Here is an 11118-nt window from a genome sequence, read left to right as displayed (position 1 = left end):
AACGCGTAGCACGGTGACGGCGTAAGCACGTACGAAGACTACAATTGCGTGCTGACGTCCTTCCTTCCTCCTTTCCTCTACTACCGGCGAGGTAAGAAATGGTGGATAACTTTTCTATCGTAGAAAATCAAACCCCATCTATGTTGCTCGATATCTTAAACGCGTATTTTTTCACCATTACGAATTTGCTATATGTATATTGAAGTTTCGCATTTGTTATTTCCCCCTCAAAACTAGTCGATATAACTATATCGTTTGTTTTGCCCCCTACCCCAGGCCGCAATCCCCATGCCTGCCTAGCCGTCATTTTAGTAGCCAGGGCAACGTGAATAATGCTCGATGTGTGTAACATGTAAAGTTTGTCTTGTATGTACATGGGCGCATTATTTCAGACCGTTTCAATTACATGTGTAGTCTATAAAAGTTGTTAGCCATGGGGACAGTGTTCATGACTCGCTATCTGACTGGCTAACGTTAGTTGCATGTCTGTCTGTTATCGTTAACTAGCTGTTACGTTGCCTTCTGCGTTTGTATTTACGTTTACTACTCTTACTGTTTAATTTGGACAGTCAACTGTATGTACCGAATACGTATTGTATGACATTGTTAACAACGAGCTAACTATATATGACAGTCGTGCAGCACACACACTCATGATGATGCTAGTTACTTAACGTCAGCTAACTAAAGTAGGTAACTCGTCCTGAAATCCCCAGTCCGCTCCGTAACGTTAGTTGGTTAACATTCTGTATTGTAATCGCCAACTCCACTGAACTTTACTGTCTGTCTAACCCCAGAATGAAGACCATTCTCAGTAACCAGACTGTGGATATCCCCGACGGTGGTAAGCTCCGTTAATTACTTGTTTATAATCCATTGTTCATTTACTGAACCATCCAACATGTTGATAACCGTAGAATCTATCAATAGACGAATCAAGGAATTGTTTTTAACCAGACTAGCGTCAAATGTTTTGTCTACTTTGACTAGTGAGTTATTGGTTCAGCACCCAGAAAAGGACTACACTAACTTAATGCCTATCTGTTGGTAATGGAAACCTAAGTTACTGTAGTCGGTCTCTGGTGCCTGTCTCTGTCAATCCAGCATTTTATCCTGACTATAGTCGGTTTTAATGCCATATATTCTAGTGACATGGTTAAGATTGTCTAGCTAGTTACTGTGGTTCAGTGTTTTCTGGTGCCTGTGTGTGTGTGTGTGTTGGTGCGTGTGTGTGTTTGCTGGGGCCTGTGTGTGTGTGTTTGCTGGGGCCTGTGTGTGTGTGTTTGCTGGTGCCTATGTGTGTGTGTGTTTGCTGGTGTGTGTGTGTGTGTGTGTGTGTGTGTGTTTGCTGGTGCCTGTGTGAGTGTGTCTGTGTGTTTGCTGGTGCCTGTGTGTTTGCTGTTGCCTGTGTGTTTGCTGGTGCCTGTGTGTGTGTTTGCTGGTGCCTGTGTGTGTCTAACCCCTGTTGTCTCTGCCGTGCCCCCCCCCAGTCGAGGTGAGGTTGAAGGGACGGACTGTCATCGTCAAGGGTCCCCGAGGCGTCCTCCGTAGGGAGTTCAACCACATCAACCTGGAACTCAGCCTTCTGGGAAAGACACACAAAAAGGTAAGGAGACTTTGTATAGAAGTACTTGGCGATGGCTGCGTCCTACACTTTAATGCTCTCTACTCATCATGCCCAAGGGGCTCTGAAGTGCGACGAAATATTTTGCTGTGCGACCAGGAGTTTTACGTTCGGGAGTACTATGTGAATAAATCTCCCAGATAATAACTGTTGTAATGATGAGGCTTGGCTGTACCGTTGTTTCAGAGAGTGGCCCGAAAGAAACCAGTGCTGATGATTCGTTAGCATCATGGTTGTACCATCACTACAGCAAAAAAACGTCTTGCTTTGTAGTCCAACCAGGTCAACAGATTCACGGCTTAAATGTGGTGGAAAACTTAAGCCAGAGACTATTTAATATATATCATAGAAAAATCTTTAATCAAGCAGCTACAGGGGAGATCCACCTCTGATTTCACAGGGAAGAACTGAGTAAATGGTTCCGTGTCCCTTATATAGTGAGAGGTAATAATACCATCCTATTGTCCCTTTATATAGTGAGAGGTAATAATACCATCCTATTGTTTCTACATGTCCCTTATATAGTGAGAGGTAATAATACCATCCTATTGTCCCTTATATAGTGAGAGGTATTAATACCATCCTATTGTCCCTTATATAGTGAGAGGTAATAATACCATCCTATTGTCCCTTATATAGTGAGAGGTATTAATACCATCCTATTGTCCCTTATATAGTGAGAGGTATTAATACCATCCTATTGTCCCTTATATAGTGAGAGGTAATAATACCATCCTATTGTCCCTTATATAGTGAGAGGTAATAATACCATCCTATTGTTTCTACATGTCCCTTATATAGTGAGAGGTAATAATACCATCCTATTGTCCCTTATATAGTGAGAGGTATTAATACCATCCTATTGTCCCTTATATAGTGAGAGGTATTAATACCATCCTATTGTCCCTTATATAGTGAGAGGTATTAATACCATCCTATTGTCCCTTATATAGTGAGAGGTATTAATACCATCCTATTGTCCCTTATATAGTGAGAGGTAATAATACCATCCTATTGTTTCTACATGTCCCTTATATAGTGAGAGGTATTAATACCATCCTATTGTCCCTTATATAGTGAGAGGTATTAATACCATCCTATTGTCCCTTATATAGTGAGAGGTAATAATACCATCCTATTGTTTCTACATGTCCCTTATATAGTGAGAGGTATTAATACCATCCTATTGTCCCTTATATAGTGAGAGGTAATAATACCATCCTATTGTCCCTTATATAGTGAGAGGTATTAATACCATCCTATTGTCCCTTATATAGTGAGAGGTATTAATACCATCCTATTGTCCCTTATATAGTGAGAGGTAATAATACCATCCTATTGTCCCTTATATAGTGAGGTAATAATACCATCCTATTGTCCCTTATATAGTGAGAGGTAATAATACCATCCTATTGTCCCTTATATAGTGAGAGGTAATAATACCATCCTATTGTCCCTTATATAGTGAGAGGTAATAATACCATCCTATTGTCCCTTATATAGTGAGAGGTAATAATACCATCCTATTGTCCCTTATATAGTGAGAGGTATTAATACCATCCTATTGTCCCTTATATAGTGAGAGGTATTAATACCATCCTATTGTCCCTTATATAGTGAGAGGTAATAATACCATCCTATTGTTTCTACATGTCCCTTATATAGTGAGAGGTATTAATACCATCCTATTGTCCCTTATATAGTGAGAGGTATTAATACCATCCTATTGTCCCTTATATAGTGAGAGGTATTAATACCATCCTATTGTCCCTTATATAGTGAGAGGTAATAATACCATCCTATTGTCCCTTATATAGTGAGAGGTAATAATACCATCCTATTGTCCCTTATATAGTGAGAGGTAATAATACCATCCTATTGTCCCTTATATAGTGAGAGGTATTAATACCATCCTATTGTCCCTTATATAGTGAGAGGTAATAATACCATCCTATTGTCCCTTATATAGTGAGAGGTATTAATACCATCCTATTGTCCCTTATATAGTGAGAGGTATTAATACCATCCTATTGTCCCTTATATAGTGAGAGGTAATAATACCATCCTATTGTCCCTTATATAGTGAGAGGTATTAATACCATCCTATTGTCCCTTATATAGTGAGAGGTATTAATACCATCCTATTGTCCCTTATATAGTGAGAGGTAATAATACCATCCTATTGTCCCTTATATAGTGAGAGGTATTAATACCATCCTATTGTCCCTTATATAGTGAGAGGTATTAATACCATCCTATTGTCCCTTATATAGTGAGAGGTATTAATACCATCCTATTGTCCCTTATATAGTGAGAGGTATTAATACCATCCTATTGTCCCTTATATAGTGAGAGGTAATAATACCATCCTATTGTCCCTTATATAGTGAGAGGTAATAATACCATCCTATTGTCCCTTATATAGTGAGAGGTAATAATACCATCCTATTGTCCCTTATATAGTGAGAGGTATTAATACCATCCTATTGTCCCTTATATAGTGAGAGGTATTAATACCATCCTATTGTCCCTTATATAGTGAGAGGTATTAATACCATCCTATTGTCCCTTATATAGTGAGAGGTAATAATACCATCCTATTGTTTCTACATGTCCCTTATATAGTGAGAGGTAATAATACCATCCTATTGTCCCTTATATAGTGAGAGGTATTAATACCATCCTATTGTCCCTTATATAGTGAGAGGTATTAATACCATCCTATTGTCCCTTATATAGTGAGAGGTAATAATACCATCCTATTGTCCCTTATATAGTGAGAGGTATTAATACCATCCTATTGTCCCTTATATAGTGAGAGGTATTAATACCATCCTATTGTCCCTTATATAGTGAGAGGTATTAATACCATCCTATTGTCCCTTATATAGTGAGAGGTAATAATACCATCCTATTGTCCCTTATATAGTGAGAGGTATTAATACCATCCTATTGTCCCTTATATAGTGAGAGGTATTAATACCATCCTATTGTCCCTTATATAGTGAGAGGTATTAATACCATCCTATTGTCCCTTATATAGTGAGAGGTATTAATACCATCCTATAGTTTACACAACAGTTCCTGAACACAGTGACTTTGTGTTTTAGGGTGCAGACACACCAAGAGTCTCAGAGAGACGTGACGTCACAGTCCAACACACAACACTTCCCTTGAACTTACAACCCCTAATTCTGCCAGCCACACATTACCTGCTCATTTTAACATTTTAAATCTTCCTGTAGTGAATTTGCATCACACATTCATAAACCGTGTCGTGGGTCGTTCTGAAACGCCTCGCGTGTTCACCGTCGTTGACCATTTTTTTTGTTTACATTTTTGTTCATGTCCTGTTACCTCATTGGCTAGCTACCTACATGGTAACTTTAGTATATCCAATCATGTGGGGGCACAGAAGGAAAGGAACCTTCTTCAGTATATCAATGACTGCATCTCGTCGTCACAAACGTTTGTAGAGAGACGGGTAGGAAAATAGGGCTTTGTATTAGAAACCTAATATTTCACCGCTGACAGGTATTCCTATCAATATTTTAGCGTTTAGAATTTATTAAATTATTATTATTATATTTTTTTTTATCCCCTTTTCTCCCCAATTTTCGTGGTATCCAATCGCTAGTAATTACTATCTTGTCTCATCGCTACAACTCCCGTACGGGCTCGGGAGAGACGAAGGTCGAAAGCCATGCGTCCTCCGAAAGCCACAGCGCGCCTCCAACCCGGAAGCCAGCCGCACCAATGTGTCGGAGGAAACACCGTGCACCTGGCCCCCCTGGTTAGCGCGCACTGTGCCCGGCCCGCCACAGGAGTCGCTGGAGCGCGATGAGACAAGGATATCCCTACCGGTCAAACCCTCCCTAACCCGGACGACGCTATGCCAATTGTACGTCGCCCCACGGACCTCCCGGTCGGCTGCGACATAGCCTGGGCGCGAACCCAGAGACTCTGGTGGCGCAGACCACTGCGATGCAGCGCCCCAGACCACTGCGATGCAGCGCCCCAGACCACTGCGCCACCCGGGAGGCCCAAATAGTTTTATTTAACCTTTATTTAACTAGGCAAGTCAGTTAAGAACAAATTCTTATTTTCAATGACGGCCTCCCGGGGAACAGTGGGTTAACGGGGGCAGAACAACAGATCTTTATATCTTGTCAGCTCGGGGATTCGAACCAGCGACCTTTGGGTTACTGGTCCAACGCTCTAACCACTAGGTTACCTGCCGCACTCAATAAACTCATGTATTTAGTGTTAAATATTAGTTTGTTTCAACAGTAGTTAGAGAAAATAAGAATTTGTTCTTAACTGACTTGCCTAGTTAAATAAAGGTTAAAATAAAATAAATCATAAAAATAAAAGTTAATGTAGACCTAATGGGCCTTTATCTCAAATCATTTTGAAAAAATAGTTTAAAAAAAAATCTGGTGTTTTAAATTTAGAGCCCTGATAAAGCAGTTGCTTTTTTTCTGTAGTAAACTGCACTTAGTAACTGTTTGGGGTGATGGTAGTTTGGTGTAGTAAACAGATTTTAATGGTGTGGTGAAGCGTTCCTAACTGCTAGTCCTGGTGGTGAAGTCAATCCCTCCTCTCTCTCTCTGTGTGTTCTGTGGTGAAGTCAATCCCTCCTCTCTCTCTCTGTGTGTTCTGTGGTGAAGTCAATCCCTCCTCTCTCTCTCTCTCTGTGTTCTGTGGTGAAGCGTTCCTAACTGCTAGTCCTGGTGGTGAAGTCAATCCCTCCTCTCTCTCTCTCTGTGTGTTCTGTGGTGAAGCGTTCCTAACTGCTAGTCCTGGTGGTGAAGTCAATCCCTCCTCTCTCTCTCTCTGTGTTCTGTGGTGAAGCGTTCCTAACTGCTAGTCCTGGTGGTGAAGTCAATCCCTCCTCTCTCTCTCTGTGTGTTCTGTGGTGAAGTCAATCCCTCCTCTCTCTCTCTGTGTGTTCTGTGGTGAAGTCAATCCCTCCTCTCTCTCTCTGTGTGTTCTGTGGTGAAGCGTTCCTAACTGCTAGTCCTGGTGGTGAAGTCAATCCCTCCTCTCTCTCTCTGTGTGTTCTGTGGTGAAGTCAATCCCTCCTCTCTCTCTCTGTGTGTTCTGTGGTGAAGTCAATCCCTCCTCTCTCTCTCTGTGTGTTCTGTGGTGAAGTCAATCCCTCCTCTCTCTCTCTGTGTGTTCTGTGGTGAAGTCAATCCCTCCTCTCTCTCTGTGTGTTCTGTGGTGAAGTCAATCCCTCCTCTCTCTCTCTGTGTGTTCTGTGGTGAAGTCAATCCCTCCTCTCTCTCTCTGTGTGTTCTGTGGTGAAGTCAATCCCTCCTCTCTCTCTCTGTGTGTTCTGTGGTGAAGTCAATCCCTCCTCTCTCTCTCTGTGTTCTGTGGTGAAGTCAATCCCTCCTCTCTCTCTCTGTGTTCTGTGGTGAAGTCAATCCCTCCTCTCTCTCTCTGTGTGTTCTGTGGTGAAGTCAATCCCTCCTCTCTCTCTCTGTGTTCTGTGGTGAAGTCAATCCCTCCTCTCTCTCTCTGTGTTCTGTGGTGAAGCGTTCCTAACTGCTAGTCCTGGTGGTGAAGTCAATCCCTCCTCTCTCTCTCTCTGTGTGTTCTGTGGTGAAGCGTTCCTAACTGCTAGTCCTGGTGGTGAAGTCAATCCCTCCTCTCTCTCTGTGTTCTGTGGTGAAGCGTTCCTAACTGCTAGTCCTGGTGGTGAAGTCAATCCCTCCTCTCTCTCTCTGTGTGTTCTGTGGTGAAGTCAATCCCTCCTCTCTCTCTGTGTTCTGTGGTGAAGTCAATCCCTCCTCTCTCTCTCTGTGTTCTGTGGTGAAGCGTTCCTAACTGCTAGTCCTGGTGGTGAAGTCAATCCCTCCTCTCTCTCTCTCTCTGTGTTCTGTGGTGAAGCGTTCCTAACTGCTAGTCCTGGTGGTGAAGTCAATCCCTCCTCTCTCTCTCTGTGTTCTGTGGTGAAGCGTTCCTAACTGCTAGTCCTGGTGGTGAAGTCAATCCCTCCTCTCTCTCTCTCTCTGTGTTCTGTGGTGAAGCGTTCCTAACTGCTAGTCCTGGTGGTGAAGTCAATCCCTCCTCTCTCTCTCTGTGTGTTCTGTGGTGAAGTCAATCCCTCCTCTCTCTCTCTGTGTGTTCTGTGGTGAAGTCAATCCCTCCTCTCTCTCTCTGTGTGTTCTGTGGTGAAGTCAATCCCTCCTCTCTCTCTCTGTGTGTTCTGTGGTGAAGTCAATCCCTCCTCTCTCTCTCTGTGTGTTCTGTGGTGAAGTCAATCCCTCCTCTCTCTCTCTGTGTGTTCTGTGGTGAAGTCAATCCCTCCTCTCTCTCTCTGTGTGTTCTGTGGTGAAGTCAATCCCTCCTCTCTCTCTCTCTGTGTTCTGTGGTGAAGCGTTCCTAACTGCTAGTCCTGGTGGTGAAGTCAATCCCTCCTCTCTCTCTCTCTGTGTGTTCTGTGGTGAAGTCAATCCCTCCTCTCTCTCTCTGTGTTCTGTGGTGAAGCGTTCCTAACTGCTAGTCCTGGTGGTGAAGTCAATCCCTCCTCTCTCTCTCTCTCTGTGTTCTGTGGTGAAGCGTTCCTAACTGCTAGTCCTGGTGGTGAAGTCAATCCCTCCTCTCTCTCTCTGTGTGTTCTGTGGTGAAGTCAATCCCTCCTCTCTCTCTCTGTGTGTTCTGTGGTGAAGTCAATCCCTCCTCTCTCTCTCTGTGTGTTCTGTGGTGAAGTCAATCCCTCCTCTCTCTCTCTCTGTGTTCTGTGGTGAAGCGTTCCTAACTGCTAGTCCTGGTGGTGAAGTCAATCCCTCCTCTCTCTCTCTCTGTGTGTTCTGTGGTGAAGTCAATCCCTCCTCTCTCTCTCTCTGTGTTCTGTGGTGAAGCGTTCCTAACTGCTAGTCCTGGTGGTGAAGTCAATCCCTCCTCTCTCTCTGTGTGTTCTGTGGTGAAGTCAATCCCTCCTCTCTCTCTGTGTGTTCTGTGGTGAAGTCAATCCCTCCTCTCTCTCTCTGTGTTCTGTGGTGAAGTCAATCCCTCCTCTCTCTCTGTGTGTTCTGTGGTGAAGTCAATCCCTCCTCTCTCTCTCTGTGTTCTGTGGTGAAGTCAATCCCTCCTCTCTCTCTGTGTGTTCTGTGGTGAAGTCAATCCCTCCTCTCTCTCTCTGTGTTCTGTGGTGAAGTCAATCCCTCCTCTCTCTCTGTGTTCTGTGGTGAAGCGTTCCTAACTGCTAGTCCTGGTGGTGAAGTCAACCCCTCCTCTCTCTCTGTGTGTTCCAGCTGCGTGTGGATAAATGGTGGGGCAACAGGAAGGAGCTGGCTACAGTCAGAACCATCTGCAGTCACGTCCAGAACATGATCAAGGGAGTTACCATGGTGAGTGTTGGTCCTACTGTTAGTTACCATGGTGAGTGTTGGTCCTACTGTTAGTTACCATGGTGAGTGTTGACCCTACTGTTAGTTACCATGGTGAGTGTTGACCCTACTGTTAGTTACCATGGTGAGTGTTGACCCTACTGTTAGTTACCACTGTTAGTTACCATGGTGAGTGTTGACCCTACTGTTAGTTACCATGGTGAGTGTTGGCCCTACTGTTAGTTACCATGGTGAGTGTTGGTCCTACTGTTAGTTACCATGGTGAGTGTTGACCTGTCTCTGTTGACCCTTGCTGACCCTTGTTGCTGTACCAGACACTGACTCCAGACCAGCTGATAAATACCCTGGCTGCTTGTTGCTGTACCAGACACTGACTCCAGACCAGCTGATAAATACCCTGGCTGCTTGTTGCTGTACCAGACACTGACTCCAGACCAGCTGATAAATACCCTGGCTGCTTGTTGCTGTACCAGACACTGACTCCAGACCAGCTGATAAATACCCTGGCTGCTTGTTGCTGTACCAGACACTGACTCCAGACCAGCTGTTAAATACCCTGGCTGCTTGTTACTGTACCAGACACTGACTCCAGACCAGCTGTTAAATACCCTGGCTGCTTGTTACTGTACCAGACACTGACTCCAGACCAGCTGATAAATACCCTGGCTGCTTGTTACTGTACCAGACACTGACTCCAGACCAGCTGATAAATACCCTGGCTGCTTGTTGCTGTACCAGACACTGACTCCAGACCAGCTGATAAATACCCTGGCTGCTTGTTACTGTATCAGACACTGACTCCAGACCAGCTGATAAATACCCTGGCTGCTTGTTGCTGTACCAGACACTGACTCCAGACCAGCTGATAAATACCCCTGGCTGCTTGTTGCTGTACCAGACACTGACTCCAGACCAGCTGTTAAATACCCTGGCTGCTTGTTACTGTACCAGACACTGACTCCAGACCAGCTGATAAATACTAAGTGAAGTGGCTGGTGGTTCTATTATTCTGCTGTATGTTAGATGCACATTTTCATTTCAAAGCTGTTTTAGTATGGAGACAATCTTTTGTTTCTCCGTTCTAGAACCCCTTTCTCCGTTCTAGAACCCCTCTCTCCGTTCTAGAACCCCTCTCTCCGTTCTAGAACCCCTCTCTCCGTTCTAGAACCATCCCCTTCTTTTAACCCTCTCTCTCCTCTACTCCAGGGTTTCCGCTATAAGATGCGCTCGGTGTACGCCCATTTCCCCATCAACGTTGTGATGCAGGAGAGTGGGGCTCTGGTGGAGATCAGGAACTTCCTGGGGGAGAAATACATCCGGCGCGTCCGCATGAGACAGGGTGAGTCCTGAGACGGGACGGGGGTGAGTCCTGAGACGGGACGGGGGTGGAGTCCTGAGACGGGACGGGGGTGGAGTCCTGAGACGGGACGGGGGTGGAGTCCTGAGACGGGACGGGGGTGGAGTCCTGAGACGGGACGGGGGTGGAGTCCTGAGACGGGACGGGGGTGGAGTCCTGAGACGGGACGGGGGTGGAGTCCTGAGACGGGACGGGGGTGGAGTCCTGAGACGGGACGGGGTGGAGTCCTGAGACGGGACGGGGTGGGACGGGACAGGGCACGTGTTTTAACAGTTTTGATGGCCACCATTTGAAGAGTCACTGCTTATTGTTCAACCAGTAATTAACGCACTCTTCCCATTGGCCAGTCGAGTGTGTATAGACACCGGTCGGCAGGCTTCAGCACGTCACAAGGCAAAATGCTTTGTGAAAACGGGCCTCTCTATTGTTTGAAACATTGTTTTAATTACTATTTTAAGATGGTCCTCCTAGTTCTGTATCCTCCTAGTTCTGTTGGGTCTCTACCTCCTAGTTCTGTTGGGTCTCTACCTCCTAGTTCTGTTGGGTCTCTACCTCCTAGTTCTGTTGGGTCTCTACCTCCTAGTTCTGTTGGGTCTCTACCTCCTAGTTCTGTTGGGTCTCTACCTCCTAGTTCTGTTGGGTCTCTACCTCCTAGTTCTGTTGGGTCTCTACCTCCTAGTTCTGTTGGGTCTCTACCTCCTAGTTCTGTTGGGTCTCTACCTCCTAGTTCTGTTGGGTCTCTACCTCCTAGTTCTGTTGGGTCTCTACCTCCTAGT

The 11118-nt window shown here is 44.9% G+C and overlaps 1 protein-coding gene across 1 annotated transcript in view; it reads left to right on the top strand.

Moving 5' to 3' along the window:
• Window positions 1-47: 47 nt before the first annotated feature.
• The window catches only part of rpl9 (ribosomal protein L9), a 14664-nt gene continuing 3593 nt past the window's right edge, over window positions 48-11118 (top strand). Inside the window, exons 1-5 of the mRNA XM_055911929.1 lie at window positions 48-91; window positions 798-844; window positions 1491-1606; window positions 8890-8985; window positions 10192-10324. Coding sequence (XP_055767904.1) covers window positions 799-844; window positions 1491-1606; window positions 8890-8985; window positions 10192-10324 — 391 coding nt within the window. The 5' untranslated portion in view covers window positions 48-91; window position 798. The remainder of the gene's footprint in view (window positions 92-797; window positions 845-1490; window positions 1607-8889; window positions 8986-10191; window positions 10325-11118) is intronic.

This window comes from Salvelinus fontinalis, unplaced genomic scaffold (genome assembly GCF_029448725.1).
Source record: "Salvelinus fontinalis isolate EN_2023a unplaced genomic scaffold, ASM2944872v1 scaffold_0107, whole genome shotgun sequence".
NCBI lineage: Eukaryota > Metazoa > Chordata > Actinopteri > Salmoniformes > Salmonidae > Salvelinus > Salvelinus fontinalis.
This window is presented reverse-complemented; position numbering and strand designations above follow the sequence as displayed.